We start from the raw sequence: 19,884 nt of genomic DNA on the forward strand, positions 1-19,884 counted from the left end.
CATCGCGATTTGGGTTCGACCATAGTACCGAGTCACCCTGGGTTTGATGACTCGAGGACCATAATTATCGGTATCTTTTTCGAATAGGGTGCAAGGCCGTCCTGACTGGCAGGAAATGGGAAAGCCGAGGAGTGATTTAAGTTTGGTCTAGATTTGGAATTGGTTACACAGCGTCGACTGGCGGGTCCAACAGTCGAGAGGCAGCAAAACTGACACGGACTGCCGCTGACACATTGACAGTTGACTGAATCCTTTGCTTTTGGAGGTCCCCCTCCCCCTCAAGCCTCCCAAATGTCATAATGGATAGAGAAAAAAAATTCATCCGCATCACAAAGAATCAGCAACATTCAGAGTACTTCCGATCGCATGCCGCCCACTTCAATTGGACTCGGAACGCTTGTAAAGAGGCAAAAAGACCCAGCAAGAGCCTGACGCCTTTGCCAATCATTGTCCCCAGGTGATGCATCACAGAAGCAACGACCCTCCCCGCCTAGACCCCTTCGCGCCCCTCAATGCGTTGTCCAAACCCGGTAGCCAGTCGTCCGGCTCGCAAGCTACCCGGGCTAGTCTACCTGTCGACTTGCTTACAGCAACTTCCCTGTCACTACCGGCTTCCCCCAACGCACTTACAGTGCAACATTATTAGGCCCCGTTCAACCCCAGTCGGGTTACAGTAGTACGTACGCATCTCATTGAACGTACATACATAGTTAACCCATGAGAGGGCTCCGGAGGATACGCTTATGAACACACGTACATTAGCGTGGCCCATCATGGCACGGATCTCAGCAGAGACCGGGATGGCCCTGCGTGCGGCGATGCAAGATCGCCTCATGTATCAGATTCTTGTCTCCGTGATGTGATCCTTTGCCACTCGGTTTTGGCCGGGCCAGACTGGCTCACGTACTGGCACGAAGTCCTATCTCTCTGCCTTCCGCATTTGCATAGTGCCCTTATGCAGAATAATATTGAAGGCCGTCCCAGAGTCGACCACCGCCGCCAGTAAGGCTCAAGCAACTCGTGCCATTGTTTCAGATGCTCCCAGGGGGGCGCCCTTCTCCCGGCATTCCATTATTCCATACGGAGTGCTGCGTCCACCTCGTCCTGCGTTGTAAGGCCCCATCATTATCTATTTCTGCATGATGAGTCTGGTTCCAGATATAGCCACCACCTTGCCTCAACCACTGCCTTACGGCTCAAGGGACTCGTACACCTGATCAGCCCAGCTACTAGCATTGACGCTCTCATCATTGCCACTAGACCGGGTTCCAGACCCTTCAGCCGTAGCACCGACACACGGAGGATTGCATACTGACGGGGGAGCAAAGGCGAGGATCTCCGAAGGCAATTCCTCAGGCTATGCTATTCTTGTCCGCCCTAGCCCTAAGACGGCCGACCTGAGGCATCCACACATGCAAGGTATCCCCTATCCGGTTATCTATCATATGGATCCTCATCCTCCATCATCCTCTTGCCTCGCACAACACTAGGTAGGTCCTTTTTCTTTTTTTTTTTTTTTTACTGTTTTCTTTCATTCTTTCCTGGTCTCCCTTCATTTTAGGAAGACTAGACACTTACTCTATTGATCCTCGAGAGCCACTCGAGACCTCGATCCCCTCTCTTCGTTTCCCCCCTCCCCAAAGCCGCACGGACATACCTCTTTCCTTTCGGAGATAAACCAACATGAAACAAAGGTACACTACGTACGACGGCATCTCCATAATCGTATTTAGAGTTCATTCCCCTCTTCCATTCATGCTACCTCAACCTACAGCCTCCTTGTTGTCGCCTTGACCTTCCCCCGCTCCCAACCCAAAGGGTGAACACGCGCAGTTCGCGAACCATCACCGGACCTTCCGTAGGCACACAGACACTATGTGGCCCTTGCGAACATTATCTCCTCAACAAAAAGTGTAAAAAGGTTCGTGTAACATAGCAGCATCAACTCAATATCTAAAATGTCTACGGAAATTCAATCCGATCGCAGACCCGTCTATCGTGGGTCTATTTACCCACCAGTTGGGCTAGGGAAAATCATCCGGCCAGCCAGGTGACCGGGATCCCAAATCCGGGCCCCAGTGTTGTTTATGAGCAGTAGATGTATAGAAAGATAGGCAGGTAGTCAGAAGGCAATTGCAGATGCGAATGCAACTGCAGTTAATAAAGTGTCCTAGTTAAATAGGTGAGGTTTATCTGTCAAGCATGAAGTTAAAGTGAGGAAATAAAGTGAAACCTGCCGCGTATGTATATACCTTGCTTATACACTGCAAACACAAACAGAAACAGCAAGTAGCAAGAAAGATAGTATAACCTACACATGCAGTGACTATCTCTCAGTAGTATATTCCACCATGAAGATTAAACGAGCATCATACTCAGAGTTAAATAGTCCACCGTACTTTTGACAGACTTTCACTTTTCCTCTCCACTAACTATCCATAACAGTAATCTAATTAACTTGACTATCAAACTATCAACTTAATAAACTGACTCTGAACCAAGAGTACTACTAATTAATTACCAACTAACTAACTACTAAATATAAACAGAACACAAATTCCACCGACCATCCTCCCCTTCCATGCTTCCTCACTCGAACTGAATTGACACATCGATCTCTCTACTACCTACCTACCTACCTAACTACTTTACCCACTCACCCACAACACAACAACCTACATACTTAATAAAGCGCAGTAGTGCCGTGCCTAAGTTACTTGAGTAGGGTAGGGTAGGGTTCTCCGTAGAAAGAGGAAATGCAAAACACACTGAACACCCACATAAGTTTGGAAGAGTCTACATATCAACAACCAACCAACTCCATCTACAGAGTACTACTCCGTACATTGAGAGATATAGGCCAGCCAATGCATGCATGTCTACTAATGCAACACAACAACAACAACAATAACCCCCGGCCATTCCGGGACTCGACTCCAAAATCCACATCTGCGGCCCGCAACAGATGGGGAGACAGCAGCAGCAGTAGCAGCAGCAGCAGTGGAGTAGTACTTAGTAAGAGAGATTAAGATCGATCCTACCTACGATACATACAACCAACCAACCAAGCAAATCCGCTTTCCCGCAGAAAGAAAGACAGACAGACAGACAGACAGACAGCCCGAATAGGAGATTAAACTTGATCCCAAAAGACCTAAGCAAGCAAGCAGCTCAGCTCAGCTCAGCTCAGCTGAACTCACACGCAGACAGACAGAAAGTCATTCAGTCAGACGACAGTTCGCTTTCCTGGAAATCTCCACTCACACTTACACTGACTGGCTCTCATAGCTCTGGAAATATGTACTCCGTATGTATGTATATATGTATGTACGCAGTACTTAGGCATATCAGCCCACCCACCCACTCACATTCACGAGCACTTGAATCCCACCCACGATCGATGCCTCAGGTCCACGATGATAGATGTAGTAAATCAACATCGGTGCTAACCCTTTCTTCCCTCGTGTCATGAAGAGAGAGACAGGATGGAAAAGACCGTTGACTCCTACAAACTCTACTCTGATAGACTCGCTCGGCTATATTCATCTGAGTATGTGCTAATACGACTATCTAAGAAAAGGAAGAACAAAGGGGGAAGAGATGGTATCTGCTCACTGCCCAAGTCCCACTTCAGAGTGAGGTGTCTTACGGCCAGCAATGCAGTCAGTCTCGCATATGCACCTGGTTCGGGAGGTGGGAAGGCGAGGCAAGAGCCGGTCATCTGCGCGGACTTTAACTTTCCGTTCGCCACGGTCATGTAGCAGTAGTAGCAGCAGCAGCTGCTGCTGCTGCTGCTGGTGTTAGTTAGACGGGCGGACGGACGGACACACACAGACAGACAGGCAGCAGACAGCAGGCAGCACGAGACCCTATTTCTGCTGCAAACTGAGGACATAAGTACATCCGACAAAGTCACCCTCGGACCACACATCAGACCAGGCCAGACCACTCCAAACCACTCCAAGACATTACTTAACAAGGCAGAAGGATGTGGAGGCAATCTCAATTTAGAATGAGAAATAGGATACGTCAATTATGGACGGCGAATTAGCGTATAGAGTAAGAACAACATACTGTCATGTAGCAAAACGCACACGTAAACTGCAAAGGAACGTCTATAGAACACAATCCGACAGCTCACAGGGCCGAGAAGAGGCCTGACCGCAGCAAACCCAGCCACCTCGCGCAAATCGCCAGGTGTCCGGTTCGTACAATTTATCACCCTCCCTCGACCCGCTGCACCTGTCACGACTCAAAATAAAATTGATGCTCATGCTCAAAATGAACAGAAAAATAAAAAAGCAATTCATCTCCCGAGGCACATTGCCACGCCGTGCGAATTTTGGCTCAAGCAAACCGATATTCAATTATTATCATAAGAAACAGCACAGTACTGGAATTAAAGGAAACCAATTGCTTATTAGGCAACTTTACACGACCATGATAAGGGTTTCAAAAAAGCGTACACACAAATGTTTGGTATCAAGTTGTCCTTTACAGAGCGTACTGGATCAGACCACCGAGGACGGCAGCAAGACCAAGAGCGGGCATGTTAGCCACGTTCATGACGGAGGCGCTGTCGCTGCTGGTGGAGGAAGAGCTGCTGCTGCTGCCAGTGGAGGTGGTGGTGCCAGAGGATCCATCGCTGGTGGTGGGGTCGGAGGTGCTGGCCTTGCAGGTGTAGGTACCACGGATGACGTTGTTCTCACGCAGGGTCTTGAAGGCGCTGCAGCTGAAGTTACCAGTGCTCTGCATGTTGAAGCCACCCTTGACCTCGGTCAGGGAAGAGAGGGAAACCCTGGACACACGAGTTAGCAAAACAGAACGTCTCATCGGAACAAAGCAACTGGAGAAACTTACTCGTCGAAGTCACCGCTGAAGTCAATGGCACCAGTGACCTCCTTCAGGTCGGGGAAGTTGATGGACTTAAGCTTGTCGTTGCGAGCAATCTGGAATCCACCGTTGACGGTCTTCAGGACGGGCATGCTGATGTTGTTCAGCTTGGTGTTGTCGTCGAAGACAAGGTCACCAGTGGTGGTGAGGTTGGCAGCGCTGAAGTTGGTGAAGGTGTTACCCCAGAAACCAAGCTGACCGCTGAGAGTCTCGAGGGAGGGGATGGAGACACCGCTGACGTTACGGAAGGTCATGTTGGTACCGGTGCCGAGGTTGGGCAGGATAATCTGCAGGGAGTCCATGTTACCAGCGAAGTTGATCAGACCAGTGGCGTTGGTGAGCTCGTTGACGTTGACGGTCTTCAGGTTGGTGTTCTCGGTGATGTCGAAGGTACCGACGGTCTTAAGGGAGATACCGTCCAAGCTGGTAAGACCAGTGTTGGTGATGGTGACACTGCCGGCCTCGGAAACACCCTTGGTGAAGTCCAGGGACTGCAGCTCGGGGAGAGCAGTCCAGGAGATGGAGCCAACGCTGGTGAGGTTGGTCAAGCTGAGGGTGGTGAGGGTAGTGAGACCGTCCAGCTTGAAGGTGTCGCCGATGGAGTTCAGGGAGGAAGAGCTGAAGGAGGTGATGTTGCTGCCGCCGGTGCAGCTCAGTCCACCAGTGATAGAGGTGACACCGCTGAGGGTGAGGTCACCAGAGGCGTTCTCGCTGATCTCAACATCACCCTTGAGGGTGGTGCAGGTCGCGTAGCTGTCAAGGTCACTCTGGCTGGAGATGGTGATGGTGCTGTCGGTGCTACCACAGCCTAAATTGTTATCAGTAAGTGCCGTTCACTACTCACTTCATCCAGATTATCGCGGGTGGTACTCACTGGCAGCCATGGCGGCCTGGGCCGCAGCAAGAGCGGGGAGGGCGTATTTGATGAAAGCCATTGCTTAGGATAACTTGGATCTGAATAGTCGAGAAAATGTCAGTCACCAATGTTCACCTCGACTGCTTCTGAGCCACTGCCAAGGTCCTTCCCACTGCAATCCAACAGATCCAATCCCAGTTGTGGCAGGCGCAAAGATAGCAGATCAGACAGCAACTTGAATCGAAGGAAAAGGTTGACCTACCAATGACGGCTGATGGTTAAGTATGCAGACTGGGGCGAGGCGAGGCCCTTTGTTGACACGGATAGCAGCGTAAGAGCTGAAGAAGGGGGGCTTGTGAGACAATAAATAAGCGAGCGAGTGAATGAAGAGCTTCAACGAAGGAGAAGCTTTATGGACGAAGACCCTCAGCGAGAGAAAGTGCGCAGGTTAGGCAGGCACGATTTGCACGGGGAAGGGAAGAAGGGGAAAGAAGAAAGGGAAGGACAGAGGAAAGCGAGAGAAACGAGAGAGGAAAGGGAAAGAAGGACTGGATGGCTGGAAAAGAAAATCTTCTTCAAAAGAAAGTGGGAAGACTTTCAGGGAGGACAAACCAAGGCAAGAAAGGAGTCGTGGCCCCGAAAAGGCTGGTGGACCTGAGACCGGGGAGGGGGGCGTCTTTCTCTCCTTGCGACGTTACCGGACCTGTGTATGAACGCTGCTCATACCTGTAATTTACTCAATTTACCGTGCCTGTCCGGGTTTAATTAATTAACTTCGGGGGGGCGATTGGCCCACGGTAACGGAGAGCGGAAAAAGAAATCGAGGAATCCTGATCTTGGTCCTGGAAACGAATGGTCCATTTGGTTTAGTTTGCTCCATCCTGTAACACCTCGCCAATGGCCAACTTCTTGCTCATGCGTCTGCTGATTCGTTGTGCTTTCCCTTTGGCTCCGTTTCCTCCCCCCCCCTTCTTCCCCCGTCTCTCAGGCTCTCAGCAAATCCTGACCATTCATACCAAGCATAGGCTTCTGGTGCTTGTATTCATTGCTCGAGCCGATGCAGCAGCTTGAATCGGACTAGATACTAACCACTCCCGCAGGCAACTTTACTCCGTATTTTTGACTGTATCGAAAAAAAGTCTGGCCCCGTTTCTTCTGCTTGTGATGGTGAAGTGGGCTTCCCATTCACAACTCAAACGTCATACGTACTACTACAATAGTCGATCTGACTTGTGAAATCTATGAACAACTCGGCATCATCCATTGGTGCCCCCCCGCCTCCCATTCAAAACATCAGCATCTCACTGCTGAAACCATCAGGAAGTCGTCAACCACAACTGACAGGTGACTCCTCTAATGGAATGCGACTCGATACATCACGGACATTCGTTGTGGCAGGTAACAATACTGACAAATTTAGCATCCTGCCGCTAGGAGGGGCCAGACCCCAATCGCGCATTGCTAGGGAGGTCCTGACTAATATTAGCATCCTATACCAGGAACAAATTATACATGTATCTCACTGAACCTGCGATAGCCTGTGTGATCTAGTGAGGTCGACTAATTATCTACAGTAGAATCTCCGGAGTATCTATGGAGGATATATTCATATTGCCAACACGGTATTGGCTTATCCCTTCGCTCCACCATCGATTTTGCTCGCCTATTATTTATCCCTTTCCCACTCAACCGCAGCCAAGTCAGCTTGTTTTCCATCGCCAGCAGTATGAGTGACACCACAAAGCTTCTAAGAATGCTAGTATCAAATTGAACAACACCTAGCGAGTCCGGTCGCTGTATAGTGGTCGATCTGAATTTATTGGAATCTGAGGGGGACCCGCTTTTCCTCCCAGTGCGGACTCGACTCCGTCCCTCACAAGTCCTGTCCTTTGCCTGCCTTACGTTGGTATGCAGCGCCCTGTTCGCGCGTTGGAATTTCGGTCGCCTAGATGCCTTTGAGTTGCTTTTGCCTCTTGACACGTATGTGTGTAGCAAACGGCAGACGACTGAGGCGAAAAACAAAAACGAAAGGTAAATGTTCTAACGGTCCATTCTGTGGCACTCCCATGATCCCCGTTTTCAGTTTGAACTCATTCTTGTTCTTGTTCTTTGACTTCCAAGATGAATGCGCTGGACCTCATGCCTGAAAACTCAATTCTCGTCTTGGCTTCAGGTACCGGTGGATACCGAATCATAACAAAACAATGTCTCGGGAAGCTAATAATAAAGTGGCGAATCGATGGCTCTGAGGGGGAGAGCATCACGTGTGTCTTACAGCTATACGTAACACGGCTGTAACTCCCATACCCACTGTTAGTGGCCCCCACTTGGCCTGGCCACAAAGTACTCCGAGTGCTGGTGCTGTAATTTCCAGTCGTTGTAACTTACATACCATACCGCGATAGAAATTGGCCGGCTGGATAAGATGAATAGACACTCCCGGCGCGGCCAGCCAGAGTCCGAAGCTGCTTGCCCATAGGCGCATTCTTCCCATGCTAATTTCATAGTGGCAATGACTCGAAACATCCATGATATGACATGATCTATAGCTACCTCGTTGAGACTTTCAAAAGCGAGACGAATTCCTAGTTGAGTCTCAGATCTTGAACGGTTGCAGAAAGGGTCAGTCAGATCTCCATGTATACACCCGGCTATGCGCTGTAAGGGATTCTCCGTCGTTATGATCCTTTCACCCGTCACAAAAAGGAATAACGGGATGATTGATTACTTACTTCCCTGCGAGGAGAATCCCGCGCGCATTATCAAAACCTGGCAAAGAGCGATCGCCGTGGTCGCTGCCACTATTGCTTGTTCTTTCTCGATCCGTTTAGAGTTCTTCAGCTATCAGACCCATCCCTACTCCACAACTATCCGTCGCAATAATAAGACTGCCCTGGGAGATAATCTCGCTCCTTAAGTGGCGCGAGATGCCCTTGCAACTGAGTTTGATGAGATTTCCTATTTCTTGTTCGCGGTGGTGTTATATTTGGAGTTGGTTGATTTTGCCTCTCAAATGATAATCACTTTTCAACCTCGGCTTGGCCAAGGCGAGCTGCTGCAACCTCTTTCATTGCCGATGTTTCACTTCTGACGCTGCGTAATGAAGCGCATGTACTAATGAAGTAGCCGATAAATCTTACCACCGAGCACGTTCTCCCTAACGCCACTAGACGCGGGTGGCTGGAACCGGCTAGCACTGTTTTGCCTGATAAGGATTGAATATGGTCTCCCAGTCTGACGCATCCAGTATGACAACTTATGATGTAGAGAGGTTGGGATCGAATTGTTCGAGGACGGAGTATACTTTGTCTTTGACAGATCATCCAGCAGTGGCAATGAGGCCCAAAAGCATCGGAATGATTTTGGCGTTCTACAACTCCCAGGACTGGATGATACACCCTCTTCATAAGAGACTTTTGCCGAGCACTGCACATCATAACTCTCCCCTATCCATCATAACAAACCATAAATCATCCATCCTAATTACCCCCTATATCACGGCTAGAACGACCCAATCCTCTCACTAAAGCTTTAGCATCAAAGCCCGTACTAGGGGACCGACCGGATCAGCTTGTCGGCATGGGACAACTCACCCCGGCCATCATCACCATAGTAACTAACCTAGCCCCAATACCGACCCCCTTTTTCTTAGCCACACCCCGATCCCATGATGTTCAGAACCTCTATGAGCGGGGCAAAAAGAAGCAACATACGTATGCCTTCTCCTCCATTGCAAGAGCGAAGCTTTTTCTTTTCTCGGGATAAGATGCTCGGTATAGATAAACCGATGCTTGTTTGTCAACGGGAAGTACCCAATACGGGGTTAAATGCCCATTCGGGCAAAATATGATGGATGCAGTGGATGATGGGCATACTTACAACAAAAAAACCCACTCGCCGACCAGCGGAGGATTGTCGTTGCGCCCCCTTTAGGCATCGCTCAATTGTTGTTAGTATTTGCTTTAATTACCTGGTGGACTAGACCTTACTTACCAATCACCTACCACGGATGAACATGTCATCCCATGGAACCGGCTTCCTCTAGGGGGGAATCTATACCTTGGTACTTTGTAGGTTCACCACGCACTTCACTGTCTATGGAAGGTCCGTAGTTTAGTTATCTACCTACCTACCTACTTTAGTGGCTGGGCCACACTTCCCAAACTATTCTACCTACGTGGATGCACACAACGTCGTTTTTTGCCTCGAGATAAAAAAAATTTTTATAAAGATGACGCGCAAGCTCACTGCGTTCGGTCGTTTCCGTCCGACTCTAAAGTCCTACTTACCCACCAAGTAGCCTAAAGAATATACACCAGTCATGTTAGCGATTTCGGTGATCTTCCGCATCTTATCATCATCGTGGGCCAACAACACACTTGAATCGTATCTTCTTCTATGGAATACGTACGTAGTACTACGTAGTAGCGATGCCTGCGACCTTCGCATCAAAGCCCTTACAAGTTACAACAAATGGCCGGTGAAACATGGCCAATCGGACAGTTTCCTTCCAGATAAATGAAATCGCAACGTTTGGTGGAGGGGGAGGGGGATGGTGGAGGTTCTGATAGAAGCTTTTTTTTCCCTGTTGATTGATGCCTACGCATCGCGAGATCCATAGTTAGTAGATTCTCTGCGTATTTTTGCTTTGCTCCTCTTTCCGGAGGATTCCATACCGGGTAAATATTCCACATTCTTATTATTCTAGAAAAATTGGCCGCGAACCGTGGATGGGGCTATTGCTACTACTTTGTAAGTACGTACATTATTGTGTGTGGATGGGAGAGGAGTCTAGTAGTAGTATATAGGATGGTTAAGTGTATATTTTAAGTTAGGGGAGGGACTGCGCGGCACGAGACTTTCATGATGTTTGCAGTACGGAGTAGCTGCCACCAGTTAGAACCTACCAATATTCCGCCATAATGATCATGATGTTCAGTCCAAACCATTCTGAATTATTTTGATGAACAATAATCTCTTGGTTTCATTCCCTAGACTAATCATACCCAGGACCCACGATTCTGCAGGTTTATTATGTTACTCAACATACAGCGTGTCTAACCACGGAATGTCATATGACACAACAACAAATGATTGAAGACCTCAACCTGAAGCGATAGTGTTTCACACCTCTCAAATGCGGGGGATAAGAGTCCACCACGCATGCAGAGAAAACCGCAATAAGAAGCGGTATGGAAAACTGACAGACAGGAAACCAACCAAGGTTGATTGCTAAGACAGTTTGCTGCTCGTGACTTCCCGAGCTTATGTACTCCATCCTCATCATAGTACTACTCCAATGATACGAACCGCCATGACTGACCATACCACCTACTAACAAGAGCAGCAATAAGATCCTCACCTCAGTCACCCTTGAATACATATATTCTGAACTTGAATACATTCTGCTAAACAGCGACTGACTCAATGATGACCCTACGACGCTCCGCTCGTCTAACCGCAGCGTCAGTGTCCAAGAACAACAGCACCACCACCACCAGCACTGTCCCGCATCTGCAATCCAGAACTCAAACAAAGAGAGCAGCCAGCAGAACCACAAATGGTGTCTCGAAGACACGAAAGCCCGCAGCAGCAGCAAGGGGCAAGAAAGCGCAGCTAAATGCGAATCCCAAGCTAGACCAAGCTTCTCCCCTCACAGATGCACCAACGACATCATCATCGCACTCAAACAACAGCATACAATCACCTAATACTACCACTACCACTACCACTACCACCACTACTAACAACATCTGGGACCCCATCCCCACCCCCAGCAGCAGAACGACCCCTCCCCCACTCGACCGACCCGTCGAACCGCACCACACCAACGCAACGCTCCTAACCCCCCACGGCTCATCACTAGTCGCCTACCCCCCAGGCACAGATGCAGACGCCTCTCCAAGCAAGACAGGCCGGCCCCGTCCCACCGCCACAACAGGCACGCTTCTCGAGCAAGCAGCCGCACACCTAATCGCCACAGATCCGCGCTTCGAATCGCTCATTAGCGAACATCCCTGCCCATTGTTCACACCGGAGGGTCTAGCCGAGGAGATCGATCCGTTTCGAAGTCTCGTTAGCAGTATCATTGGACAGCAGGTGTCCGGGGCAGCGGCGAAGTCGATTCGGGATAAGTTTGTGGCGTTGTTCAATACCAATAATGAAAAGGGTCAGGATGGTGGTACACTAAGAACAAGCTTCTTCCCCACCCCGGAAGATATCATCAAAAAGGATATCACAACGCTCCGGACAGCAGGTTTGTCCCAGCGCAAGGCGGAATACATACATGGGTTATCGGAGAAGTTCGCCAACGGGGAACTGAGTGCCCGGATGTTGTTGAATGCTAGTGATGAGGAGCTCGTGGAGAAGTTGACTGCTGTGAGGGGTCTGGGTAAATGGTCTGTTGAGATGTTTGCTTGTTTTGCTCTGAAGCGCATAGATGTGTTTTCCACGGGGGATTTGGGTGTACAGTATGTCCCTTTTTTCCATTATCTGAGGGTGGAGATGGGTGGTGATGGGTAGATGCTGACTTGTTGCAGGAGAGGTTGTGCAGTGTTTGTGGGCAAGGATGTAAACAAGTTGAAGGGAAAGGGTGGCGGTAAGTTCAAGTATATGCCTGAGAAGGATATGTTGGAGCTGGCGGCGAAGTTCGCTCCGTATAGGTATGTGGTGTTTTTTGATCTAAGAATGTCCTTGTGGGTTTAGTGTCTGACATTGGTACTAGGAGCTTGTTCATGTGGTATATGTGGCGGGTGACGGATGTTAATATTGCTGTGTTGGGTGGGTAGATACTACTTGATATATACAGACAGGATATAGATCCCAAACATCCGTCGGATATAGTGTATAGAGCTACTATATGTACATTACTCGGGGAATGTGGAACGTATATAGCTTCTGCTACAGCCAACTAGAGAACGATGACGAGTGAATTTGTACAGTATCAGTACACGTGATTGAGCACCATAAATCAAAAGCTTCAATTAACGACCAGCCAAATGCTCTCTTCCCCCCCTTCTCTTCGCAGCATGCCCGCCGAGCCGAGCCGGGACAGCAAGTAGTTCTCTCTGATACTTAGTGATACCCGCCCGTCTATAAAACCCCAGCGGCATTTTTGTATACCGTAACAAAAGTAATCTAGTTCAGCGAAACCAGAGGCATGATCTACCGTCTGACGACAAGGGCGTCGAGGTCTTCGCGCTCCTGCTTCTCCTTCTCGATCTCGCGGATGATGGGGCTCAGGTACTCGACATCCTAGGGGACGACAGTTAGCATCCACCACATGAAAATATGAGTCTCAAACGCGACGAATATCATAACAAAACATCAATATATCAAGTCTAGTCAACATATGCATCGATATGGAGTAAACCCAGGTGGGTTACAAATCCCGCTCACGGGATTGGCCGATGCGTTTTTGCGGAGAAACTGAACGGGTTGGAAGAACGCGGGATTTCGACTCACCTCCTCGGGCTTGGTCTGCTCAGCAGCGGGAAGAAGGGTGTGGGAAATGGAGCACTATTTTTGCGCATATAATATTAGTTTTGTGTTATTCTGTAGTTGGCTTCGGTATGGGACGGACCTGGAATGCTCTGCGGATGCGGAAGACACGGTCGTAGGCCTCCTTGGGAGGGAGACGCTTAAGGGCCTTCTGGACGACGTCGTTCTCCTCGGGGATCAGGTCATCAGCCCTGGTTTGATTGTTAGTTGATGGCTGCAATGAAGGTATGGGTATGGGTTGGTTCGTGATGCCCGGACCAGCGGGCGACGGCAGGAACATGATATGGATAGCCAAGTGGAGGATGCTGATATACATATCCCCCCGCAATTGAAATCTATCCATTGTCTTTGCCATTGATTCGTAGTCGCTGATATTGGTCCGGGAGAACCGCCCAGGAAGGTAAGGGAGTCGCCTACTTCAAGCCGAGTCTCCTGTAACCAGAGGCATCGGTGTACCACTGGGCAATGGGCATCATCCAGCGCTTGAGGAAGGGGCGCTTGACGATGTAGCTGGCGAGGGAGGGAGCGGACATGGTGAACGATCCCAGCGGGGTTGATCGGGTCCAATTGACGGGGTGGTGTGGAGGGGAGGATCGCGAAATGTCAGTCAAGCTGAGCAGGAGATGGCCCGACGTTGGAGATTGTGCAAAACGGAGGTTCGGCGGGTGACTTTCCCAAAAACATCCGATGTTGGTGCCTGAGGCAGAAGGAATCATTCCGAGAGCTACAGTCAAGACTGTCTTTCACGTGACCGGCCCAGCTTGCGCCATGAGTATGTGCCTCAGGCCAAATAAGCGGCGCGCTTGGAGGCGGACAAGATTCACTCACTCCCGAACTCCACTCCACCTGACTGACTGGAATACGACTAAGACAATCCCTCCAGCTCAAATCATCCCGTCCTCATTGCTCCGTCCTGTTCCGTCTGTTTCCTCTTAACACCGGCGCTCCCTTCTGTTCGGACTTCACACCGACGGTCTTTGATTTAATACTTCGGTTTGTACTCACTGGGCATGCCGCTTATTATCAATCCGTTGAACATTTTTCTTAGTTCGATTCCCTTTCACTCCGATAGGGGAGCTGCGTCGCTCCTACAGACCCCGCCCCGTCTGTGCTTCAGATAGGCCAACCTTATTACGCCCACTCCTCCCGGCTGTATCGGCTCCTCTCTGAGAAAGAAAAACCCTTCAATTCACTGTCTCGGGGTAGTTTTTCCTGTTCTACCAGCGCCCCGAACGACGTCACGCTTTCTTCCCCTCTCACCACGATTTGACACACGGGTTATTCTTGGGTTCCGGAGCGAGCACCGATATGCTCGGATCCGGGAACCCTCGGTGACATAGTAGACGGATTGCATACTGCTTTGAGCGCTGGCTGGAAAGATGTTCTCTGAAGGCCATGGCCCGTCGGGGGCTGCCAGCGGCTCTCAAGAGCAGCAGGGTACAACTTCGGACAGCCCGCCATCGTCTACGCTTCATGTATCGGCCGAGTCTCCGCCCCAACCTACTTTCCTGGATCGCTTCGAAATGCTTGCTACACGTGTGCCGGATTATTACATCACACCGTTTTGCGGGGCCAGTGCGGGCGTCGCCTCGGGGATCGTTACCTGTCCTCTCGATGTGATCAAGACCAAGTTGCAGGCTCAGGGTGGATTCGCGCGACGACGCGGCGGCAAGGCGGTCGAGGCTAAGACACTGTACCGGGGCATGCTAGGAACTGGGCGAGTAATATGGCGGGAAGATGGTATTCGAGGCCTTTATCAAGGATTGGGTCCTATGCTCCTGGGATACCTGCCGACGTGGGCGGTCTATTTAGCGGTCTACGATCGGTCTCGGGAGTATTTCTACGAAACAACAGGTGAGGAGTGACAACAAGGGGTTGGTGATGGTGAGGCTGACGTTGGAACAGATAGTTGGTGGCTTTCACGAGGTTACGCCTCGATAACGGCGGGCGCTTGCTCGACACTTGCGACAAATCCGATATGGGTGATTAAGACACGACTTATGTCCCAGAGCCTCCGGTCAAGCAGCGAAGGCTACCGGGCTCCGTGGCAATACAAGAATACATGGGATGCGGCCCGCAAAATGTACAGAAGTGAAGGAATCCGTTCGTTCTATTCCGGCCTGACTCCAGCGCTGCTGGGACTGGCGCACGTGGCCATCCAGTTCCCTCTCTACGAATACTTGAAGATGGCATTTACGGGCTATAGTATTGGCGAACATCCTGATACTGGCAGCTCACACTGGGTGGGCATTACATCCGCGACATTCCTGAGTAAGATTTGTGCCAGCACTGCGACATACCCGCATGAAGTGCTTCGGACACGACTCCAAACCCAGCAGAGGACATCACCGGCCTCCTCGCCCGAAGAGATCTCGTTCCGCGGCGGGATGGATCACCCTCAGGGTCATAGCAGACCCCCGGGTGCGGCTTCGTCGGACGGGATGCCCAACCGACCCCGGTACACGGGGATCATTCGCACATGCCAGACCATTCTGAGAGAAGAAGGCTGGCGCGCATTCTACTCTGGGATCGGCACGAACCTGTTCCGGGCAGTCCCGGCTGCGATGACTACCATGCTCACTTACGAGTACTTGAAGAAAACAATTGGACACGTGCAACATGAGGGGGAGTTGAAGCTGCAGAAGCTGGAGACCGCATCAGACAATGGAATCTAATTACTAGATGGATGGTCTGTGACGAGGTGACGAGCCATGGGCATCGCACCTGAGCTGGGATTATATTGCACCCTAGCGATCTTATTTCTGTTCCGTGCTAGTCGTACATCGCGAAGATACACTACTATAGAGGACATTCATTTCCTGGGCTGCAGCCCATGATATCCTGCCTGCACGTTGTTTTGATCCTTTCGACACATCCTCGGCACAGCGATACACCCCTGCGGAGTAGGGGTAGATGTATGATGTGTTGTTGACATGTGAAACTCCAAACAAACTAGTCTTTTTCTGAGTTGTTGAATCCTTGGTGGTTATGGTTCTGAGCGTTCTTGTTTTTTCCTACCGGATCGATAAACCTCAATTGCGATTGTATATACATACAAATCTTCCCTCTAGAACATATGTTCCGTAGTAAGATAAATAGCATTCAACAGTTCCAAATTACAACTCAAGCCAAATTAATGAAATAATCTGAGGGAGGGGAAATACACCCATCATCCATGCACGCAGCTGCATTCCCCTCAGTTCGTTTCCCACATGACATCAGCGGGAAAGTCACGTGACAGCCACACTAAAAACCACCGGCGAAATTCTCTGTGCGGTTTGTTTCCTTCCCACCAACCATGGCTATAATGAAAGCCATATTAACCGACACTGTTGATTGATATCATTTTCCTATTGCGCAATAATGTGTTTGTGCTTATGATGATGATCGATGCATATTCGACTGTTACTCTTCTCTACAATTGAATCGTCGTTTTTCTTTTTTGTGTTGGTGGTTATATTATCATTTGACTCCATTTATATGATGAATAATTTTTTAATGGTAGATCCTGCTATCCGCCATGGATATGGGATATGATCATTGATACACTGAAAATTCTGATAATGGATTAAATTGATATGATGTTATTTGTGTTGTGTTTGTGGTGCTGATATTAGCCACTGCATATCAGATTATTATGTGTGCCGATTTAATGCAATGAAAATTCGAGAAAATGTCCCAGACCTGAAGAAGCAATAAGTAGTAGTATATACAACGCGTATTTGTAACTAGATTTACACTCAGTTCTGCCCGAACTGAATCACTTGTTCTCCCCCTCTCGACTCTCTTCCAGTGCCTGCTGTACCCATGAAGACTGCGACTCTGCCTTCTTAGTAGGTCGGGGCGTAGTGGTTGCGGTGCTTGATGTGGATTGCGCTTCGCGACGAGCGGTGTGGATGGATTTGATGCAGTAGGAGCCAAGCAGAAGGGCCATGGTGAAGGCGGCTATTGGGGCATTGAGGGACTGTTCATAGATAGTATGTTAATTACTAAGTTAAGTTGAATGGCGATCATCCGGAGTGTGTGCTATTCAATAGAAATCGAATATATACTCTTGCAGCAACTGTCATGGGATCAAACTAGCAACTGCTACCACTACTAATGATTGCAAAGGAATAAGAAGATGAAAAGAGTGACTCACGCCCGATGATCGGCCTAGTGTCTTTCCGGCCATGGTTTACGTTCTTTCTTTCTTGTAAAAAGGAATTTGACTGGTGGCCAGCAAGATACGCTTTTCGACCAAAGTCATCCGGGATAACTTAACCCGTCTAAGTAAACAACTAAGCAAAGGTTCTTACTAACTAGAATGGTTCTAGAGCCCACACTGCAGGGAAAGTACATCCTCGGGCCGAAATAATCCGATAGGGAAAGGAGGAAACATTATCAGATGGAGGGCGAGCAGATAAGCCCATCCTTACGATACCAGCCGCTGCTCTGCTCCGTACCGCTTGGTAATGCCCGCCTGCAGAACTTCCCGTTGGCCGAAACTGCCGGTTCTTCTTCTTGGTTAAGAACCGGCGGACCCAGAACTACAACTCCCGCCTACCCTTTCTGTTGTAGGCCACAGAACTGGCATTCCATCCTTCCCCAACAGCGATTCTTCTGGTAGAACGTGTCATCTCACATCCTTCAATCAGATAGCTTCTCATCCACGGGTATCCCAGACAAGTAACGATACACAGCATAACTCCCTAATCCCACCCACTGGTTCGCTTTAACGTCATACCCTATCTCCGAGGCCGGCTCCGCGGAGGCAACGGGGTTTCTCGAAATCGCCTAGCGCCGGTGAATAAGACGGCCTTAGTCAAGTTTCCCCCCCCAAAGAAACCATAATTAATCAATCGCAACTATCAATCTTTCATCACATCCTACTTCTTCCTAACCAACTTAACCACTCAACCCCGACATCACCACTCACCTGTCCTTTCATCATCAATTTACTATCTAATCAATACCTTACTTTTCTCTTAATTCATCACACACATCACATACACAATGTTCCGTCGTCTAGTAACAGTTGTTCCTCGCTCCGGCGTCCTTTCGCCTCGCAGCGTCACCCCGGCCGTCTCCGGAATCCAGCAAGCCGTGAGGTCGACTGTTGTTGCTCCTCAGCAGCAGCAGCGCAGAGGATACCATGAGAAAGATATGTCTACCTTTTCCCCTTTTTTTGCATCGAAGAAAATACTGACCATCCCTGCACTGTTGGACCACTACTCCAACCCAAGTAGGTAGCTTCCTGCATCCATCCCTCGACAAGATGTCATCGCATCAACATATACAGCACGCAGCGCATTCAAATCTCGCCCACCAGACATATAAACACGAACAAAATGCGGAAATGAATACTAACGAGCATCCTATAGGAAACGTCGGCTCCATGGCCAAGTCTATGGACGTTGGTACCGGTCTCGTCGGCGCCCCGGCCTGTGGCGATGTCATGAAGCTCCAGATCCGCGTCGACAAGGACAGCAACAAGATCAGCGACGTCAAGTTCAAGACTTTCGGTTGCGGTAGCGCTATTGCCAGCTCGAGTTATCTGACTGAGTTGGTCCGCGGAATGACCCTCGATGAGGCCGCTAAGATCCGTAACACTGATATCGCCAAGGAGCTGTGCTTGCCCCCTGTCAAGCGTACGTTCCCCCTTGTTCCTGGAGATGAGAGCGCCGAAAGAATTTGGGGAAGGGATGATAAGATCTAACATATAATTCTAGTGCACTGCTCTATGCTTGCCGAAGACGCCATCAAGTCCGCCATCTCGGATTACTACACCAAGAACCCTCGCACCGTGAAGACCGATCTGTCCGGCACGGGCGCCTCTATCCCCGAGGTGCAGGTGGAGGTTGAGAAGACCAGCAGCGCTACTGCTTAAGTCTTTGAAGTGTTTTGCGAAGAGTGAAAATTTTGAAAAATGAAAAAAAATACGGAGCAAAAATGGATACGGATACGGATACAGATACCATGATTGATTCCCTGGAGAGAAGAGCGAAGCAGAATGATACAATGGAGATGTGACTGTATGAATTTGGCCTGTGGTGGAATGGAGTGGAATGGTCTGGGCCGAATATGTGATTCCCACAAAATAACCTGTTGTTTGTCAGTCAGTCTGGATGGACCTTTTTTCCTTTCCTTTATTAAACGGTGTATAGCATTTCATTATTCTTCTTTTCTTCCTTTTCATGACTCGTTTTACTCAATGTTTGTTTCCGGCGAAGCAACTAAAGAAGGGATTGATTATTCGGATATATACAACATCAACATTATCAATCACAGTAGTACAATACACAAGAAAATGTACTCCTCTCTATCTATAGCAATGAATGTAATCATCACAACGTAGTATATACAGTGGAATGATAGAAAACCATCGAAACAAAGAGATAGGCGAATAAAGAGTGGTTATCTGATTCGCCACCTCCACCCATCAATTCAGCTATGGCTGGCCACTGACATCATGCAGCACAGCACAGGCAACTTACAGTGAAGTGACATGACAAGTAACACAAAGAAGGAAAAGCCCCATCTGATAAGCACTTAGCATAGCCACTTTAGTACAAAGTAGTTTAAGCTCTAGCTACTATGCCTGTACGTAGTCTGTGCGTGAAATAATCTAACAAGGTACGCACGCACGCACGCAT

At 49.2% G+C, this 19,884-nt stretch overlaps 9 protein-coding genes across 9 annotated transcripts; 5 read left to right on the forward strand and 4 right to left on the reverse strand.

Moving 5' to 3' along the window:
* Positions 1 to 4,023: 4,023 nt before the first annotated feature.
* Positions 4,024 to 5,828, reverse strand: ecm33 (GPI-anchored protein Ecm33; the record flags this gene model as incomplete). Its single annotated transcript, XM_025711570.1, has 3 exons — positions 4,024 to 4,798; positions 4,861 to 5,701; positions 5,768 to 5,828. 3 exons carry the CDS (start codon positions 5,826 to 5,828, stop codon positions 4,495 to 4,497), a joined length of 1,206 nt encoding a protein of 401 aa, XP_025567719.1. The 3' UTR covers positions 4,024 to 4,494.
* A 183-nt stretch (positions 5,829 to 6,011) lies between these two features.
* Positions 6,012 to 6,709, forward strand: BO88DRAFT_401508 (uncharacterized protein). The gene has a single exon (XM_025705859.1). It carries the CDS (start codon positions 6,162 to 6,164, stop codon positions 6,405 to 6,407), a length of 246 nt encoding a protein of 81 aa, XP_025567720.1. The 5' UTR covers positions 6,012 to 6,161; the 3' UTR covers positions 6,408 to 6,709.
* Positions 6,710 to 7,839: 1,130 nt separating this feature from the next.
* On the reverse strand, positions 7,840 to 8,243 carry BO88DRAFT_411304 (uncharacterized protein; the record flags this gene model as incomplete). Its single annotated transcript, XM_025708032.1, has 3 exons — positions 7,840 to 7,994; positions 8,057 to 8,110; positions 8,138 to 8,243. 3 exons carry the CDS (start codon positions 8,241 to 8,243, stop codon positions 7,840 to 7,842), a joined length of 315 nt encoding a protein of 104 aa, XP_025567721.1.
* Positions 8,244 to 8,248: 5 nt separating this feature from the next.
* On the forward strand, positions 8,249 to 8,706 carry BO88DRAFT_401511 (uncharacterized protein). Its single transcript, XM_025705860.1, has one exon. It carries the CDS (start codon positions 8,430 to 8,432, stop codon positions 8,664 to 8,666), a length of 237 nt encoding a protein of 78 aa, XP_025567722.1. The 5' UTR covers positions 8,249 to 8,429; the 3' UTR covers positions 8,667 to 8,706.
* Positions 8,707 to 10,790: 2,084 nt separating this feature from the next.
* Positions 10,791 to 12,582, forward strand: alkA (DNA-3-methyladenine glycosylase II). The gene is made up of 2 exons (XM_025705861.1): positions 10,791 to 12,411; positions 12,474 to 12,582. Exon 1 carries the CDS (start codon positions 11,180 to 11,182, stop codon positions 12,269 to 12,271), a length of 1,092 nt encoding a protein of 363 aa, XP_025567723.1. The 5' UTR covers positions 10,791 to 11,179; the 3' UTR covers positions 12,272 to 12,411; positions 12,474 to 12,582.
* A 307-nt stretch (positions 12,583 to 12,889) lies between these two features.
* BO88DRAFT_401515 (ubiquinol--cytochrome-c reductase subunit 7) lies at positions 12,890 to 13,831 on the reverse strand. Its single transcript, XM_025705862.1, has 2 exons — positions 13,667 to 13,831; positions 12,890 to 13,440 (listed from the first exon to the last, which is right to left on the reverse strand). Exons 1-2 carry the CDS (start codon positions 13,780 to 13,782, stop codon positions 13,299 to 13,301), a joined length of 258 nt encoding a protein of 85 aa, XP_025567724.1. The 5' UTR covers positions 13,783 to 13,831; the 3' UTR covers positions 12,890 to 13,298.
* Positions 13,832 to 14,145: 314 nt separating this feature from the next.
* BO88DRAFT_432269 (putative mitochondrial carrier protein) lies at positions 14,146 to 16,367 on the forward strand. The gene is made up of 3 exons (XM_025709351.1): positions 14,146 to 14,242; positions 14,298 to 15,103; positions 15,155 to 16,367. Exons 2-3 carry the CDS (start codon positions 14,629 to 14,631, stop codon positions 15,922 to 15,924), a joined length of 1,245 nt encoding a protein of 414 aa, XP_025567725.1. The 5' UTR covers positions 14,146 to 14,242; positions 14,298 to 14,628; the 3' UTR covers positions 15,925 to 16,367.
* Positions 16,368 to 16,984: 617 nt separating this feature from the next.
* Positions 16,985 to 17,532, reverse strand: BO88DRAFT_401517 (uncharacterized protein). The gene is made up of 2 exons (XM_025705863.1): positions 17,391 to 17,532; positions 16,985 to 17,213 (listed from the first exon to the last, which is right to left on the reverse strand). Exons 1-2 carry the CDS (start codon positions 17,421 to 17,423, stop codon positions 17,010 to 17,012), a joined length of 237 nt encoding a protein of 78 aa, XP_025567726.1. The 5' UTR covers positions 17,424 to 17,532; the 3' UTR covers positions 16,985 to 17,009.
* Positions 17,533 to 18,285: 753 nt separating this feature from the next.
* On the forward strand, positions 18,286 to 19,551 carry BO88DRAFT_401518 (putative iron-sulfur cofactor synthesis protein (Isu1)). The gene is made up of 3 exons (XM_025705864.1): positions 18,286 to 18,392; positions 18,450 to 18,879; positions 18,961 to 19,551. The coding sequence occupies exons 2-3, from the start codon at positions 18,627 to 18,629 to the stop codon at positions 19,116 to 19,118; spliced, it is 411 nt and encodes a 136-aa protein (XP_025567727.1). The 5' UTR covers positions 18,286 to 18,392; positions 18,450 to 18,626; the 3' UTR covers positions 19,119 to 19,551.
* The last annotated feature ends 333 nt before the right edge of the window (positions 19,552 to 19,884 follow it).

Source organism: Aspergillus vadensis, assembly GCF_003184925.1.
Source record: "Aspergillus vadensis CBS 113365 unplaced genomic scaffold BO88scaffold_2, whole genome shotgun sequence".
Classification (NCBI taxonomy): domain Eukaryota; kingdom Fungi; phylum Ascomycota; class Eurotiomycetes; order Eurotiales; family Aspergillaceae; genus Aspergillus; species Aspergillus vadensis.